The following is a 19,498-nucleotide window of genomic DNA, read 5'->3' as shown; positions in this document are numbered from 1 at the left end:
CGCTGTGCTGGCAGGGCATCAAAAAAAAAAAAAAAAGTCCTGCAAGCAGCTTCCTTGCAGTGCTTTTGGAGCGGTGAATACAACGCTCCTAAAGCACCCCATCCCATTGAAATCAATGGGAAGAGCCTGCAAAACGCCTGAAAAGCGCTTTTGGCAGCAGCGTTTTGTGGGCGCTTTAAACCCTTTATTTGGCCACTAGCAGGGGTTAAAAGCACCCCAATAGCGCTCAAAAAAACGCTGGTAAAACGCTGCTAGTTTAAGCGGCGCTTTACGAGCGTTTTTTGGGCGCTGACATTGTGAAAGGGCTCTTAAAGCACTTGGGCTTAGGGTTGCCACCTTTTCTTCAAGCCAAACCTGAACACTTTAGCGGCCTGGGACACCTTGGAGATGACTAATGTGGTGTGCATAGCGTGCCGCAGCGACCAGTGGGTGTGGCCAAATTGCTCTTTTTGACATCATCACCCTGCCACCCAGTGATACTGAACTTGCCCCAAGACAGCTGCCTGCAGCTCCCAGGTGGCAACAGATTTGTGTGGCTATCTTGGTTACTTGAGGAGCCGCTGCCCAGTTCAAATAATGTGTCCGGGTTTCAGTCTGCCTGAAACCTGGACACATGATTCAAAACCCCTGACTGTCCGGGTGAATCCTGGACAGGTGGCAACCCTACTTGGGCTTTCACATTGGGATTGCAGATGAGGCTTCTTTCAAGTGCTTTACAGGCGCTTTTTTTAACGCTGAAAAATGCCTGAAAAACACCCCAGTGTGAAAGGGGTCTAAGTCATTTTTTTTTGCAGTGCGCCATCAGGGAGATTTTTATTCATTTCCTGTCCCAAAGACACGGCAGGACATTAGAGGTGATCTCTCCAAAGGATATCCTCTAGTTAAACAGTTGTCAGCAGAACAGGTTTCCCACTAGAAGATTTCCCCTCACCTCTTGTTCTTGTTAGATTTCTAAATGTTAGATTTCCTATCCATTTATGTATCAGAGAAAATTTTCACCAGGGTCAATAGTAAATATGTATGCAACACGCTAGTGAGGACACAGGCAGCTATAAAAAACATTCAACATTTAAATTTTTTTTTTTTTACATTTCATGTAAAAGCATCAGGGAACTGTCTATATACTGTATGTCTTCTAGCCATTTACATTTATAGCCCATGTAAGGGCCTCAACGCAGAGTAGATTATATTCAACAAAATATCAGGAAGATGGATAATGTGTTATATAAAATTTAAGGTCATAGCCTACCTAAAGCAGTTGTTCAATCATTTAAAAAAAAAAAATGAAAAGTCAGCAGCTACAAAAACTGTAGCTGCTGACTTTTAATAATAAAACACTCACTTGTCCCACAATTCTGTGCTGTCCTCACTCAGCCGGTTTCTCCACCGGGCCTTGGTTCCTGGCACCGGCATACTAACCCCTTGTTATCGGATCGGAGATTCCGACAACCAAATCCATCGGATTTTGTCCGAAACTGTTGTATACACGCGGTCGGACGAAGTTGTCGGAATATCCGATCGTTCAGAACGTGATGACGTAATTTTGTTACGACGGGACTACGTTCACGCTAGTAGCCAATATCTTTGGTGTAGGAATTTGATCTGAGCATGCGTGGCACTTTGTCCAATCGGAATTCTCTACACATGATCGCACTATGTCCGATCGGAGCATTTTGTCGGAAAATATTTCCGGCAAGTTTGAAAATTTGGTCCGACGGAAACAGTCCGATGCAGACCACACACAGTCGGAATATCCGACAAAACGCTTCGATCGGACACATTCCGTCGGAATCTCCGATCGATCGTGTGTACAAGGGCTAACTGTGAGCAGCTGGCTGAGACTGCTTGAAACTTCACAGCCGTCTGCTCACTGCACCTTGCTATCTGAATGGTCCTGCAGCATTCTGGGACCTGTGACACGTTCCAGAAGGCTGCGGGGAAGGAGGGGGGTCAAAATTCCACTTCCACACCGTGGTAATCTGCTTTAATAGGTATCCAAACTTGTACTGTATTTTGTTCATACTATACATGTAGAAGACCTGGCTGACTGTGTATAAGACTGGTTCAAGTATAAAACATAGGTCAAGAAAAACATGAGAGAAGAGAAAAAGTTAAACAAAAGGGGGTGGGGAAGTGAGTGCCTGTGAAGACCTCTATGAGAACTGTAGTGTAGCAATAGATCCAAATTGGAATATCTACTATAAGGCCCCTTTCACACTGGGGCGGTGCAGGCGCCGGCGGTAAAACAACTTTACAGTCATTTTAGCAGCGGTATTCGGCCGTTAGAGGGGCGGATTTACCACCCTGCTAGTGGCTGAGAAAGGGTTAAAACCAGGGCCGTCTTTAATATTGATTGGACCCTGGGCAAAAATTTTCTTAGGGCCCCCATGCAATTTCGCTCTCCACCTTCTCTGAGACATACAATAAATAGCAGCTAGACTTAAAATCAGTTTACTGTATCAGATCAGGCAGCGATTGCGATTGGTTGCCAGAGGTTACAGCATATCATTACTGCTTAATGACTGGTTTCTAGAGGTTACAGCACTCCTTATGGCTCACTGATTAGTTGCTAGAGGTTACAGCACATTTCTGCTTGTTGATTAGCTGTTAGAGATTGCTGTACAGTAATACTGCTCACTGGTTGCTATAGGTTACAGCACATCTTCTCCTCACTGCAGGGGGGCATGATATACCTATGAATGCTGCCTTTATTTACATATCAATGTAGTTGGCCTCAGCTATTTACATATGAATACCAGTATTAACATGTAAACACAGGGTCTGCAGGTGAGTCATCTGTATACAACAATAGGGCAGAGCTGGGCAGCATTAGTAGCAGCACAGGACTAAAACTTCAAGAGACAAGGGAATGTAAACTGGGATAGTTGGCAAGTATGACGCAGCTGCTTTGGGCCCCACAACAATGACAGGGCCCAGGGCAGCTGCCCCTTTTGCCCTGCCTTAAAGACAGGCCTGGTTAAAACCACCGCAAAGTGCTGCTGCAGCAGTGCTTTGCCGGTGTTATAGCCGCACTGCCCCTCTCATTTCAATGGGCAGGAGCAGTGAAGGAGCGGTATACACACCGCTCCTTAGATGCTGCTAGCAGGAATTTTTTTTACCGTCCTGCTAGTGCACCGCTCCAGTGTGAAAGCCCTCGGCTTTCACACTGGAGTGTGAGGGAGCGGCTCTTTCAGGGTGCTTTGCAGGGGCTATTTTTAGCGCTGTAGCGCCTGCAAAGCGCCCCAATGTGAAAGGGATCTTAGGCCTCATGCATTAGGGTGGGGTACTCTGGAATAAGTAAACATGGCCATTCCACATTTTTATGCAAAACTAAAAAAGAAACAAATGTTGGTGTACATATTATTTAAATGAAAGCTGCACATTTAATGTGTAACTGGTGATCCTGCCATGAAGCACCTTGTTTCACTTCCTGTTACAACTCTGTCTTTGTCCCCCCAATTGTACTGCTGTGTTGTCACCCTGGCACAGGTTTCAGAAAGAGACAAGTCGAAAGCCCATTCCAAAGGCATAATCCATTGTTGTCACCATTAGGAATAGCTCTTAAGAAATGCCATGCAGCTATCACTGGAATGTGTGTTAATGGGCATCATTTGAAAAGAATCTGAAGATTAGCAGGACTGAGGTACTACAAAGGATGGAAGGAGCCTGGTTTGTACTGAGTGGGAGCCGACTGTCAGCATACACTGCACAGATATTCCAGATAGTTCTTATATCTACAAAAAGCTCCTGAATTACTGTGCCACAAGGGACAGTGTCAAAGCCACGCAAAAACCTAAAGGTTAACGTAACAAAAAAAATAAACAGAAGATAGAAAGAAAGCAAAAATTTTGCCTGAGCCTACCTTGAAGAAAAACCATCATTAAAACAGTCTAAAAATACTGAACAACTGTTAAGACAATAAACACTTTAGTCAGGAGTATGTCATGGTAAGTGGTCAGGAGTAGATCATTTACATCACAGTTTACAGAGTACAGTGATCAGCACTGTACAGCGTGTAATATTCAATATTGTGTATAGAATGTATTGGTTGGGAATATATCATGTACAGCACAGCTTATAGAGTATAGTGATCACCACAATGTAGTATGGAATCCTGTATAAAGTGTAGTAGTCAGGAGTATATCATGTACAGCACAGTTGTCGCTGGTTAGTGAGAAGAAAAAATGTCTGGTGGTCAGTGGGAGGAAGAGATGCCCGATGGCAGTTATCAGGGAAAAAATGTCATGGTATCAGTGATTGGTAAAAAGCCTTAAGCCCCATACACACTATCAGATTGTCTGCTGATTTTTTCCATCAGATTTACCAAAACCATATAATATGAGGTCAAACCTTAGGGGTTTCAATGTGTATGCAATCAGGCAGGCCCTTGTACTACATGGTTTTGGTAAACCTGAAGGAAAAAAATCAGCAGACAATCTGATAGTGTGTATGGGGCTTTAGGTAAACTTGTAAGCAATAAAAAAAAAAAAAAAAAAAAATGCCCGGTGGTCAGCAAAAGGAAGACGTGCCCCAGTGTTGGTGTCAGTGAAGAATGCCCAGGGTCACTTGTCAGTGAAGAATGCCCAGGGCAAATGGATCGGTATCAGTGGACAGTAGGAGGGAAAATGGGCAGAATTGTTGGTCAGTGAGAGGAAGAAATTCCTGGCATTAGTGGCCAGTAGAGATGAGCTCTGATGTGTTGGGACACAAGCCTGAGCTATCCCATTGGGACGTTGTCAAAGTTAACAGCCAATCATAGGCAGCTTAGGCATTCTCATGTATGCAAGGGTGTGTATATGTGCAGCTGCGTGGTAGGGAATGGCTCCGCTGCCTATAATTGGCTGTTGGCTTTGACAACCTCCTGACGGGATTGCTCATGCAGGTTGTTACATACCTCCCAACTTTCTATGGGACAAAGGATCACCCTTTAGCACAATAAGTGTAAAGGACACACACCCTGCCACGCCCCCAATTATGTGACCTGAGAAGAATTATTATAATAATATCTGGATAAACCCCAAAAGTGATCTGTGTATACTTCATTATGACTTCTCAGGAATGACAGCAATGTAATAACAAAAAAGGTGTTTGTGAAGGGTAGTATTAGCTTTATTATAGCGGTCTACACTTCTGTCCATAAAGAGGGACAACTGACGAGGTGAGCGAGGCAACCGAGAAGGCGAGAGGGGCAGCCGAGAAGGCGAGCGAGACATAGGGATTGGGTTCCAAACATGGGAACCGTCCCTCCAAATATGGGACAGTTGGGAAGTATGGACTCATCTAGCACTGGTGGTTGGTGTCCAGGAGGGAGAGAAATGGCTGCACTGGCAGTCAGTCACAAGATGAAATACACTGCGCTAACGGTCACTAACTGAGATGGTGAGAGGGACAACCGAGAAGGGGAGAGGAGAGGGACAACCGAGAAGGGGAGAGGAGAAGGACAACCGAGTAGGGGGCAGAGGGTAAAACCGAGAAGGGGCAGAGGGTAAAACCGAGAAGGGGGAGAGGGACGACAACCGAGAAGGGGGAGAGGGACGACAACCGAGAAGGGGGAGAGGGACGACAACCGAGAAGGGGGAGAGGGACGACAACCGAGAAGGGGGAGAGGGACGACAACCGAGAAGGGGGAGAGGGACGACAACCGAGAAGGGGGAGAGGGACGACAACCGAGAAGGGGGAGAGGGACGACAACCGAGAAGGGGGAGAGGGACGACAACCGAGAAGGCGGAGAGGGACAACAACCGAGAAGGCGGAGAGGGACAACAACCGAGAAGGGGGAGAGGGACAACAACCGAGAAGGGGGAGAGGGACAACAACCGAGAAGGGGGAGAGGGACAACCGAGAAGGGGGAGAGGGACAACCGAGAAGGGGGAGAGGGACAACCGAGAAGGGGGAGAGGGACAACCGAGAAGGCGGAGAGGGACGACAACCGAGAAGGCGGAGAGGGACGACAACCGAGAAGGCGGAGAGGGACAACCGAGAAGGTGGGAGACGGAGGGATTGGGTTCCAAATACGGGACACTTGGAAAGCATGGACTCATCCAGCACTGGTGGTCAGTGACAGAAAAATAAATGCCCGGCGTCCAGAAGGAGGGAGACAAATGGCTGCACTGGCAGTCAGTGATAAGATAAAACACAGGGCGCTAATGGTCACCAAAGAGAAAAGCCGCCTGGTATTAATGGTCAGTGAAGAGAAAATAATGGGTGGCACCGGTGGTCAGGCGCTATGGAAACAATTACTATAGTCTTCCATTACAGAAATTCTCTTAGAAATAGAGCAGGGAAGCAGACTCCTGCCAGTATTATTTCCTTCCCCAGTTCCATAGACCTGACCTGCACTACTTCCCTCTCACTCCTGTCCCCCTCACCCCCCAAGCCTCATTCCTGGGTCGGAACGTCTGCTCCAGGCACTCTCGTGCAGCCGGCCATGTTTCCGGACGGAATGTTTTGAAAGTCGCACAGCGGCGGGCGGAGCGCTATCCCGGGGACTCCGCTGCGGCTGTCAAGGTGCCGAGCTCCGGTTGATCATGGCGACGGCGGAGGAGGGCGGATGGACGTACTAATGACCGTCCGCAAGATCGCCTCGATCTGTACCATGGTGAGTGCGGCCTGGGGGTGGGGGGGACAGGGAACTGGGTGTGTGTGTGTGTGAGGGGATCCAGACAGAGATTGGGGGGGGGCTCCATACCTGCACACAGCCCCTCCTCCACCTCTACCTTCACTTCTCAGGTCACCAGCTGGACCCCCCCTGGGCTCTTCTCCTGGATCATGGAGACTCTCCTCTCCACCTGACACTGTCCTGTGCTTGCATTGCTTTGCAGCCATTGTTTTCCTTCTCTTTAGTAGGTGTGTGGGCGTTCTAGAGTCCACCTGCACCCTGTATGATCTGAGCACCGATCATGGAGTGTAATGTGGATATGTTGCTCTGTACACACAGCCCATAGTACAGGCAATCTTCCCATTCCTGTGTCAGAAGTCTCAGTCTGTGTATGGCACTGTACAGGTTAAAGTGTTACTAAACCCCGGACCCTGCATTCACTATATCTGGTCTCCCGCAGTACACAGAACATGGAAATGCAATTATAATAGTAAATATAAATGGCTACCATAAACACCACTAGCAGTCTTGTGACTTCTATCAGTGTCTGGTTAAAGCTTGTAGGAGGAGTTTTCATCCTCCTGACTGTCCTATGAGGCTGCACGACCCCTGACCCTCTGTCTCTACAGTGCTGATTGGCCCCGTGCCAATCCCATGCACTCTCCCAAGAAAAAAAAATACTAAAAATACGCAGCAATACACACCAAACTGAGCATGTGCAGAGTGAATCCAAGGCTCTGTTATATCAGGAGATGGATTGGGGACAGTGGAAGATTAGGAGGGATCAAAGAAGACCGGATTAAAAAGCCTTTTTTTTTTTTTTTACACAATGCAGGGGATTAACTCCTTAGGTCCCACAGTGAGTATAACAAGCATGCTTTACTGCATATAGAGACTGATTTTACTGTTGTGGGTTTAATAACACTTTAAACGACCAGCCGCTTTAAGACCACTAGGGGGGAGTGCGCGACCACGGAGCCGATGCACTAGCTGTTCGCTGGGCACCCGCGATCGCTCCTGAGAGACGCAGAACAGAGCTCTGCCGCTGTAAACAGAGAGGATCTCGGTTCTGTCGGGTGAGGAGACACGTCTGTTGTTCATACCACGTATGAACAGCAGTTGGTCTCCTCTAAGGATGCACTCTGATGTGTTCGCACAGCCCACGTGCAGAGCCTACCGGGAAGTCGGCGCTGCGCTAATCATAGGCAGTGAGACATTTCCCGATCTCTGCAGCCGCACATCGGGACAATGTCTCACTGCCTGTGATTAGCGCAGTGTTGCACGACTTCCTGGCGGGCTCTGCACGTGGCCCATGCGAACACGCCTGAGCTTATCCTTCGAGGAGACCAACTGCTGTTCATACTTAGTATGAACAACAGACGTGTCTCCTCACCCCTGACAGAACCGAGATCCTCTCTGTTTACAGTGGCAGAGCTCCGTTCTGCGTCTCTCAGGAGTAATCGCGGGTGCCCAGCGAACAGCTAGTGCATCGGCTCCATGGTTGCGCACCCCCCCCCCCCTAGTGGTCTTAAAGCGGCTATCCAGGACACGTCCCAAAAAACTGCAGACCCATTCACAAATGGTGGTTTGCGCCGTGGGCAGCCAGCTGTGAAATGTGGAGCTACACTTTGCAGTCCAAACTTTGCCTCTGCCAGGTATGTTAAAGAGGAAGTAAACCCTGATGAGTTTACTTCCTCTTTGATTCCCTGCAAAGGTAAAGCATAATGGACTACTGTGCATTGCATAGTAGTCCATTATGTGTCACTTACCTGACACAGGAGCCAGCGATGTCACTGCTGTCCCCTGTAGTCCGACGCATCCATCTTCTCGGTGGGTCTCGCAGCTCCGCCGCTGTCATTCGGCGAAGCCGCAATGACGTCACTCCCGCGCATGCGCACGGGAGCCGAGACGCGCGGCATCTTCGTCATCGAGGATGCCACGCTCAGCATGCGCCGTAGACAGCGGTGCCCGTCTTCGGGCAAATATCTCCTAAACCGTATAGGTTTGGGAGATATTTCTTGGACCTACAGGTAAGCCTTAATCTAGGCTTACCTGTAGGTCAAAGTGGTTTGTAAGGGTTTACAACCACTTTAAATAAATGCACAGCCGGGAAGAGGCACTGGAAAAGTTTTCTAGCTAGTTGTGGAAGGGAGACCACGCCACGTGTATTATCCCATATTCATACTTTTGATGACCTCTCCATAGCAGCGCTTGCTTGTAGTAGCAGAGTTTGCTTTTTGTCATGAACAGGTGACATGTAGAAAGATGAGAGATCCTCTTCCTTCGCTGCCATTTTGAAATTGGAAAGCAGCCACAAAAGCTGTGTGGGACCCCAATATTCATGGACAATATGTGGTACCCGGGGCTGTCTTTACTACAGTATTGTGTGCGGGTGAGATGACTTTTATTCTTTCCTGGTGAGTTGGCTGTAAAGCCACGCTGTCATCTCCATCCAATCAAAAGCATCACTCGGCAATAGAATGTGTTCCTCTCTGGTGGGCGGTCAGGCCGAACCGTTTCCAGCAAAGTGTTCCAGCAAAGTGTTCCAGCAAAGTGTTCCAGCAAAGTGTTCCAGCAAAGTGTTCCAGCAAAGTGTTCCAGCAAAGTGTTCCAGCAAAGTGTTCCGCTTTCAGCACTTCGGCAAGTGTTGGTTATCTGTTTCAACTGCTTCACTTGGGGCCCATTCCTGCAAAACCATCCTATAGGCCTCGATGCACACGGGGCGTTTGCCCAGCTCTTCTGAATGCCTTTCTCTTGGCAGGAGAAAAGCAATGTTAAAAACTCCCCTAGAGCTCCATTTTTAAAGTGGAACATCACTCTCTCAACTATCACTGACTATTTCTAATACTTATGCTGCTAACATTAGAAAATAGATGGGAAAGTGTATCAGATTTACTTGTTTTACACTTCTCTTTCTTTCTCTCTTTTTTTTTTTTTTTTAACATTTCTTCAGTTATTTCCTGGTTGTCCGGCCTAGGCAAATGATGTCATACATCCCAGAAGTATTTAGGAGGGGGTTTTCTCCGCTAAGAACAACTTTATGCATGAGCTAAGGGCAGATGGATTCCAGGAAGTAAATGCTACATAATTCATCTGCCCTTACACAAGATGGGCGCAGCTGGAAATGCTAGGGGGGGGTCTTTTTCAAAGTGATTTCTCAACAAAATAAAGCACAGAGACATGGATGTATGGGGGGGGGGGGGGGTATATATAGTGTAAGATTGGGGTGATCAGACTCAAGCGGTAGGTGTGTTTTTCAATGAGTTCGCCAGTTTAAAACTGCATTGTAGCCCACTTCTTTTTTTTTTTTTTTTTTAAAGAATGGAAAAGTTCACAAAAGACGTCAGTAGCTCACACAGGGGGTTCCACCATTATTGTATCTTGCACAGTCCAGAATATTTCAGCCTCCTGGCTTATTCTCTTGCCACATGGCTGCTTCAGGCCTCCAGCTTAGGCCTTAGGTCTGCTCCTCAGACCAAAAGAGTTCCTTTTAAAGGATCAGATCAGTTCTTCATCAGTTCTTTACATCCACTTCAGTCAAATTTTTGGTTTACATTAGAGCTGCATGATTCTGGATAAAATGAGAATCATGATTTTTTTGCTTAGAATAAAGATCACGATTCTCGTGGCATAACATCTTTCACATTATACAAAAAAATTAACTTTACTGTTTATTTATTTATGGAAGTGTATTTTTTCCCCAAATATTGTGTTTGAAAGACTGCTTCGCAAATACCGTGTGACATAAAATATTGCAACAACTGCAATTTTATTCTCTAGAGTCTCTGCTAAAAAAAAAAAAAAAGAAATTTAATGTTTGGGGGTTCTAAGTAATTTTCTAGCAAAAAAATACAGATTTTTAACTTGTCAGAAAAAGATTTGGTCTTTAAGTGGTTAAACTGCCCTCATTTACAGACCAAAATTCAATTCTCTCTTGGCTGAGGAATGTGGTTTATTTTTTTATTATTTTTTTGTGTTTCCCAATAGAGAAAAAGGTGCTGATAATGCCTCCAAAAACTATTTTACCACAATTTTGCTAAACTTATGGTGTGTGTTTCATAGGTCATGTGAGTCAAAAACCACATCAAAAATGTAACACGGGTGCATTGTTGATGCGTGCTTACTGCGTTTTCAATGCATTTCAATGAGGAGGTGCGTTTTTTGCTGTGTTTTAATTTTATTTTTTTTACTCGCCAAAAATGCAGCGAGCAAGATTTTTAAAAAACACAACAGAAGTGTAATGGACCATTGTGAAGACATGCATAGAATTTTTTTTTTTTTAGCTTCTCTTGCTCTAAAGTAGGGATGCAATGAAATTTTGGCCGCCGAAACATATCGGCCGAAAATGCCCTTTTTGACAATTTGGCGAAAGGAAGAAACGGCCGATAATTGAGCCGAAAATGGGACGGGGCGGGGGCGGAGCACCTCCCCCACCCCTGGTGCCGCCCATCATGGGGGGTGTATAGCACAGGAGAGCTGCCTCCTCCGTCTGGTTCAATAGAGCGCCGGGAACATCACAGCTTTAATTTCAATAGCTGTGTGTTCCCCGTTGTGCGTCGTCACATACAGCCCCTCCTCCTTGTCCGGGGAACTTTGATAGACAGATCACCCGTCCAGATTGGACGGGTGATCTGTCTATCAAAGTGCCCGGACAGCTCAATGTGGGACAGGACGGGAGTGTCTGCAGAACAGGTAGGTACAGTGATTTTTTTTGCTTTACAGGGCTAGATAAATTAGTCTCTTAAGGCCCATACACACAATCTGACTTTTTGACAACAAACATGCAAATGACCTGTTTTAAGGAAATATCCGAAATGTTCGCTGTCAACCAGACAAACTTTCCGGCAACAAAAGTCCTATGGTGCAAAATCCTATCATGTGTACACAAATTCATTGGACCTTAGTCTAAAGTACAAACACGCATGCTCAGAACCAATGCAAAAGATCAGACAATACAGAAGTTGACCAAAGGGTGGTTGTAAAGAGCTAAAAAAAAAACACGTGATTTGGTGAAAGTTGGCTGTAAAAGTCCTGCCCGTGTGTATGCATACCAAGTTCACGGCCAACGCCCTTTGGACTGAAATCCACGGAAAAGTTAGTTTGAAGTCCGTTCGTGTGTATGAGGCTTAAGAGTGCGGAAGAGAGTAAGTTTAGAGTTAGTTTTTGCCTAAACTTCCACTTTAAGGTGATGGTTGATCTCTATTGTAACAAAAGTATCCATGGAGCATTTCTTATACTTTTCGGTGAAAACCCAATTGTTACATTTGGTGTTTCCCTACTAAAACCCACATACACGAGGATTGCATTTTTGGCCTTGTCTTTGGTCACTCGTTTATACTTTTTATATGAGCGGGTCTGAACCGGATACAATTTGACTCCTAGGAGGCAACACAAGTTATCTCTGCTGATCTCAATGTAAAATAAGGATGCTGCTTCAGTTTTGCTTTTTTAGGTGGAGTGTTTGGTTCTAATAATTGCGTTTTAGTTGCCGAGCTGACCCTGTAGTCTTCTAGTCAGTAGACTGAATTTGATCATATTGCAGGGTTATATTACACCCCTTCATTCCCATTGTGATCGTGTGCAATATTTACCTGGCCACTCTTTGCTGGAGTACCTTCATTATGCCCAATGTAAGTAAGCCTCTGAAAGCACTGCTTAAAGTGGTTGCATGCTGGGAATAGATTGTCATTTGTAGAAATGTCTGTGTGTTCAGGTCGGCATCCTCCTGTGATTGTGCTTGTTCTCTGCTCTAGTATTGCTGATGCTGCTTTGTTTAGCACTAAACAATACCAGAGTCACAAAGTGAAACAGATCAATATAAGGCTGATACGTTAATTTCTTAGATGGTGCCAGACAAAACAGCTTGACAGTCTGTCAGAGGGTTAAATAGTAATGTGTTTATTACAAAGCAGTATGTTAATTGCACTTCAGCAAGCATTACTGTGTTCAAATCTACATTAACGAGCATCCAAAAAGCATTTGCTGAGTTTTGCTGCTATGACAACACAAAATATTCACCATGTTCTTATTTTTAATGGGACGACTTCATCGGTCTCTAGACTTGAAGTATCACTTGTGACCATTAGACTGTTTTTTGGTCTAGTACTCCAAACCCCCTTTCTCAACCTTTTCAACAAAGGGGAACCCTTAAAATAGTTCTCCTCCAGTTTCGGGGAACCCCCGCTAAAAATTAGAAATCTACAACTCATGATACATTAGTGTGATGGTCAGTGGGAAGAATGGATGCGCAAATAGGATCTGTAGTCAGTGGTTCTCACCATCTGCTACGCATGCTTCGCAGACTCATCCCTTTTATCCCAAAGAATGACAAAGCAGTAGAGCTGCAACTAACGATTAATTTGTCTGTCGACTAATCTATCGATTTTTTTTTTTTTTTTTCGATTAGTCAACGACTATCCGATTATTTTTATTTTTTTTATGAATCTAGTGTGTGTTTGTTTTTTTTTGATTAGCTAATTAATCCTTTGGATAACCTTGAGAGTATTGGCGGGGCAGAGTATTGGCGGGGCAGAGTATTGGCGGGGCAGAGTATTGGCGGGGCAGAGTATTGGCGGGGCAGAGTATTGGCGGGGCAGAGTATTGTATCGGGCTGGGTATGGAGGGATGGCTGCTTCCATCCGACCTCTCCCCTCCACTGATCAGTACAGAGTGGGGAGAGAGAAACCGGCGTCGTGTCATGACGCCGGTTTGTTTACAAGTGATCGCTCCGTCGGAACGATCCCATTGTAAACGCCTGGGTGTAGAAAGATGGCCGCTGCTTTGGAGCTAGGCCGAAGCCGCGGCCTCTCCTAAGGCCGAGACCGCGGATCGCGGCATGTGCGCTCGGATCACGGATCGGTGACGATCCGTTGCACCCCTAGGGACGGCGGCACGGAGGGGGGGAAGAGAGGGGGGACGGCGGCACGGAGGGCAGCGGTAGATACTAAGCACTGCCACCACTGTGACGCATCGACGCCCTGTACGCACGTCGACGTATTTTCTTAGTCGACGTAGTTGATTACGTTGACGCGTCGTGGCAGCTCTACAAAGCAGTGGTAGTTGGAACAGTCATTAATTCACGACTGGACTACGCAAACTCGCTTTACATAGGATTACCACAATATCAACTTGCGCGATTACAACTGATCCAAAACACGGCGGCAAGGCTGATAACAGGGAAAAAAACCTGCGAATCCATCTCCCCTTCCCTGAGGAGCTTACACTGTCTAACCGTAAAAAATCGGATCACATTCAAGACCCTCTTTATGATAAAATGACCCCCGTGATTGGCTTTCGTGGAGTCACATGATTGTAAAGGTCCCGTTCGCTAGTAGCGATCAAAAACTTTCCCTTAGCTGCCAGTAACTGTGCCAGGAGTGCGCTCTCAGCACAGATCTATTTACAGTTATTCACACAAATATGCGACCGATCGGTACTAAGGCCCACCCGCCGAAAGGTTTCATATTTGCGTGCTTCCGGCACCAAGGCGTTAACCTAAATGTTTAAAGCAGTTCTAAAGTCTCAAGGCTTGTTACCCTATGCTTTAAGGTAAAAAAAACTTCTGTGCTTCAGGAGCACCCCCCCCCCTTTTTTTCTTGCCTATGCCCGATCCGATCCAGCAATGTGCATGAGAACAGTGGCTCTCGCCGCTGTCACCCACCTCATTGGGCAGATTGATGGCAGTGGTGTCCATAGGCTCCCACTGCTGTCAATCAAATGCTGTAACAAAGGATCTGGGGACAGGAGTCATCAGTAGAAGCAGACTGGGTGGCTCGGGGACAAGCCTATACTCGCCGAAGTGGAGGGGCCTAGAGTGCTGGTGGGGGACCCCAGAAAAGAAGGATCGTTGCTGCTCTGTGCAAAACCATTGCACATGGCAGGGAAGTGTAACAAGTTTGTTATTTTAGTTAGTTTAGTGTCACTTTAAATTGATACTAAACCCAGGACCCTGCATTTACTATATCTGGTTTCTCACAGTACACAGAAATGCAATTATTTTAGTAAATATAAACGGCTAAATACCTTTTCTCATCAGCAGTATATAGCAGTTTTATGACTTCTATTATGCTACTTTCACACTGAGGTGCTTTACAGATGCTACAGTGCTAAAAATAGTGCCTGCATAGTGCCTGTAAAGAGGCTTTCACACTGGAGCGGTGCTCTTGCAGGATGGTAAAAAAAAGTCCTGCAAGCAGCATCTTTGCAGCTCTGTAGGAGCAGTGTATACACACCGCTCCTAAAGCGCCCCTGCCCATTGAAAACAATGAGGCAGCGCCGCTTTATCTGTGGTTTTAACCCTTTTCCGGTCGCTAGTGGGGGTTAAAACTGGCCTGCTAGCAGCTGAATAGCGACGGTAAAGCAGTGCTAAAAATAGCATCGCTGACGCCCACCCTCCCCCGTGTGAAAGTAGCCCAAGTGTCTGGTTAAAGCTTGAAGGAGGAGTTTTTATTCTCTGACTGTCCTATGAGGCTGCAGGACCCCGACCCTCTGTCTGGACAAAAATATAGCAATACACACCAAACTGAGCATGTGCAGAGTGACTCCAAAGGCTCTGTCTTATCAGGATATGGTTTGGGGACAGTAAAAAGGGGAGCATCAGAGAAGACGGGATCAAACAGTTTTTTTTACACAATGCGGAGGTTTAACACCTTGGGTTCCACAGTGAGCATAACGAGCATGCTTTACTGCATATATAGACTGATTTTACTGTTGTGGGTTTAGTAACACTTCAAGTGAACAGAACCTTTTATATTCGCAGTCATGATAGTGCGCACATACCCTCTGTGTAAGACTTGTGCCTTCAGTAAAGTGCGTATGTAAACCAAATGCCACAGCATGCTGCCAGCACAAATGCTACCCCATCTAGAATGCAGTCTGACATGGTCCCGGAATCTGAATAGTTGGGTGCTTCAAAATCAATTGAAGTACATGAAAACATGCTTCAAGGCACATGTAACACACAACAACTAAAGATGGCGATACATAGATTAAAATGTGTCCGGTTTAGCAGGAACTGACCGAGATTTGATCTGTTTATGGGCAAGCTGATTATACCCAAGTCGATTTATCGATCGATTTGGGTACAACCAGTCGGTCTTTTTTTTTTTTTTTTTTTTTTTTATATGTGATTTATTGCCGGTGGCTATAGTCGCTAGCAGTAACCATTTGTTTCTGCCAGCCGGGAAGACTCCCTGTACTACCCCCCCACCCACAAAATACAATAGCGCCATGGGAAGGATTGCCCCGGTGATTCAAGCAATTTTCTTTCCTTTCACTCGTGGTGAAAGGAAAGAAAATCAAATCACCATGGGCTGGTTAATGTCAGGAAGCATGGTAAATGTGTGTATAATCATGCCTGTCAGTATGTTTTACAATGCAATAAAAACATACCACAATTAGAACACATAGGTGTGAACTCCAGGCTGCATTATTATCACCGATTTATATAGGCACAGCTTGAACATTTTGAAGGTAATTGCTGTCCTGAGGTATAGTAAAGGAAGGATCCTGACCTAACCCTCCCTAGGCACTACAGGTAGAAGTTTGGGATGCAGTACATTATATAAAGCTTTTTTATTTTATTTATGTGAGCACAAACTTCATGCAGTGAATTATTTTATATAGGCCCTTGATGAGTACTAGGGATGAGTTCGATGTTCGGGTCAAACATGAGTTCGACTCAAACACCGGGTGTTCGCCCGTTTGCAGAACTGCATAAATTATGGGGCGTTCATGGGAAATTCGAGCACCGTGGAACGCCCCATCTGCGGGATCGCAGTGCATTGCTGTAGGATTATTTGCCAAATCGTGCACCTGACCTGCATGCTTTGGCCAATCACAGCGCACTCTGCTGAGAGCCATAATTGGCCAAAGGCAGGGTGCCTTTGGCGAAACATGGCTCAGGGGGACTAAGTCCACGCCCCACACTATATAAGGCTGCTTACACAGCGGCTATGTGTAGTGTTGTTGGCATTGACAGAGAGATCTTGAGCTAGATTTAAGCAGGCAGATTTTCTCTTATATTCACCGACCGATACAGCTCCCCTCTTAGCTATTGGGTTGTTTGCCCTATTACTAGGAGATACTAGGCATTAGTTGTAACACAACACTTAGAACTCTCAGTTCCGCCCAGGGGGCGGTCTCTTGGGCAACAACCTTCCAGTCTGCCCAACAGACCTCCGTTTTATTTTGCCTATTGAAGAAGGACCTAGGAACCCTGCTGGCCCATCAGTCCATGCTTTTTTATGCAGAAGCTTGGCTTTTTGCACAAGAATGATCCTGTGATCTACTCTCAACAGCCGACTGGGTGACAGGCTGGATACTCTTATCCTTGTAGTCTCCCCAGTCCGGCCATTGAGCGTGTGCAGACCAGAGCTCTGTGCTGGGTCAGCCACGATGAAACCTCAGCTCCAGAGGTGGTCGGTGAGCTTTTATGCTCCGGGGCTCACATATGACCGGGCTACTGATGTCTGCGTCACAGTGGGCCGAGGCCAGCAGCCACCCTGTACTGATCAGTGAGTGGGTCTGTGTTGGAATGTCTCCCAGCTCTTCAGGACTGGTAAGCACAGCTCTCCCTGCTTCGGTGGGGCTGAGCAGCTGGGCATTCTCTGGGAGGTCGATTCGGGGGTCCCTCACCTCCCTCTCTTCTCTCCCTGTCCCTATCCCCCCCCCCCCGAGGGAAGGTGCCTGTGAGGGTCTGCTGTTGTCTTGTACGGTGCTGTGTTCTCAGCCATCATTTTTCTTTCTGTACCTCATGGAGCTGCTGGCAGCTATTTTAGGTGTGCTGGGCTTCAGCGGCCATTTTCCTAGTGATCGCCTATTCAGAACACTGGCAGCCATTTTCTGGAAGCCTGAACACGTTTTTCAGTGTTCTCTAGCAGCAGCGTGGCTCATGTGCTCTCACAGCCATTTTCCCTGTGTTTTCTGTCTTTGTACTGGATGCTGGGTGGCCATTTTATTGAAGCCTGAGCACATTTCATAGCGGTTTGGTGCTATTACAGCGGCTGCCATTGACACAGCTTTTGTTTCCTCTGCACCTGGGGGCACACAGACTACAGGCAATACTTGTGGGACAGCGCAGAACTCTTCAGGGTGGTGAGTCCGGCGGTAAAGAGCCCCTCAGCCAGCGACCGCAAGGAGGGTGGGACTATCACTGTCCCCTTCGGGTGGCAGACAGGGTAGGGTCAGCATGGCTTCAGAAACTGGTGTTTCTTCCCCCGAAATCCAGGCAATTGTAACTGGGTCACCTGCAGACTGCTCAGTGCCCATGGACACCCTGACGGCGGTTTTCAATTTGTTCGTTGCCAAGATGGAGGCGGTGCATGGGCAGAAAGGTGCACTGAAGCGGCCCCGCCCCCCCCATCCTCTGGGGAGAGCTCTGATGCAGACTCGTGTCCTGAAGCTGGTGACCCCTGCTCTGTCTTGTCAGACTACGCTCACCAGGACTGTTCGGATAGTGAGGATGAGTCCCCGCCCGGGTTGGGTGCGACAAAGCACTTGTTGGAGCACTTATCACAGCTGTGCGTGATACCCTGAAGATTCAGGAGCCAGCAGATCCCTCTGCTGATGTACCGGTCCCTTTTGGGTCCCACAAGCCAGCACATTCACCTAAGGTGTTCCCGTATCTGACTTATTTCGACAAGTTCATTTACTTGTGGGGTCGCCTGCAACAAACCTTTTCGGTCCCCAAATATATGGCGGTGCGCTACCACTTTGAGGAGAGCCTTCTCAAAAAATGGTCGGCTCCTCCGGTCGTGGACCCCCCAGTATCCAGGTTAAATAAAATAACCACGATCCTGGTTGAGGTCGACTCCTGCTTTCAAGGATCCCACGTACAGGAAGGCTGAGGCGGTGGCTCGTTCCTTGTTTACGGTTGGTTGTGGGGTCAGCCGTGCGACCAGTACTGGCATCCGCACTTGTGTCTCAGACACTGACTGAGTGGGCAAAACTTTTGCACCGCGAATTGGGAGAGCAAAAGGCTTCTCCTGTCTGCGTGGAACTAGCGAAAGGCCTTAAGTACGTCTGTGACACAGCCCTAGATACTCTCCCTCTGTTATCCAGGGCTTTAGTGTCAGCAGTGGTGCTGAGGCGCCTGATTTGGCTCAAATGCTGGTCTGCTGACCAGGCATCCAAAAAAGCCCTGACAGATCTTCCCTTCCTTGGCGACCGGCTCTTTGGATGACATTATTAAAAATGCCACCGGTGGTAAGAGTACCTTACTCCCACAGGCCAGGAAGGCTAAGGAGCCACGCTGTAGGTAAGGGCCCTATTTTTCTGGTCACAAACGGCTTTTTCGTCCGCCCGGCCTGACAGGACAACTATGGATGGTCAAAAACGTCCCTGGAACTGCAAGCCCACCAGGCCTGCAAATAAAAGTGCTACCGCATTAAGGTTTGCCCCCACCCATGTCTCGGGTGGGGGATCGCCTTCGGGAGTTTGCAGCCCGGTGGTCCTCTCGGTTATCCGACCAATGGGTCTGCTATCGGATTTCCACAGGCTACAAGATAGAGTTTCTCTCTTGGCCGCCAAACAGATTCTTTCCTTCCAGCATACCCGTATCCCCGGCTCACTGGGAGGCCCTCTTGGGGGCAGTAAGGGACCTGCTGAATCGCAGGGTGGTTGTAACGGTTCCAGAATCGGAACGCTTCCAGGGATTCTACTCAAATCTGTTTGTGGTTCCCAAGAAGGAAGGGGTACGTCCAATCTTGGACCTAAAAGCCCTCAATCACTTTGTAAAAGTGCAGAGGTTCAGAATCGAATCAGTTCACTTAGTAGTCGCTGCATTCTATCAAGGGGACTCCCTGGCGTCCTTAGACATCCAGGATGCGTACCTGCACATACCCCACTAACAATTTGAAAATCGAACGAACATTCTTAAAATTACTTTTTTTTTATTTTTAT

At 47.1% G+C, this 19,498-nt stretch overlaps 1 protein-coding gene across 1 annotated transcript in view; it reads left to right on the top strand.

Moving 5' to 3' along the window:
• The first annotated feature begins 6,338 nt into the window (after positions 1-6,338).
• Positions 6,339-19,498, top strand: part of LOC143964466 (ubiquitin carboxyl-terminal hydrolase 12-like) — a 77,780-nt gene continuing 64,620 nt past the window's right edge. The window contains exon 1 of the mRNA XM_077474338.1: positions 6,339-6,598. Within this exon, the coding sequence (XP_077330464.1) occupies positions 6,551-6,598 (48 nt within the window). The 5' untranslated portion in view covers positions 6,339-6,550. The remainder of the gene's footprint in view (positions 6,599-19,498) is intronic.

Source organism: Lithobates pipiens, unplaced genomic scaffold (genome assembly GCF_037356315.1).
Source record: "Lithobates pipiens isolate NorthernLeopardFrog02 unplaced genomic scaffold, aLitPip1_a1.2 Scaffold_1, whole genome shotgun sequence".
NCBI lineage: Eukaryota > Metazoa > Chordata > Amphibia > Anura > Ranidae > Lithobates > Lithobates pipiens.
The sequence above is the reverse complement of the archived record's forward strand: the minus strand, read 5'-3'. Positions and strand labels throughout refer to the sequence as shown.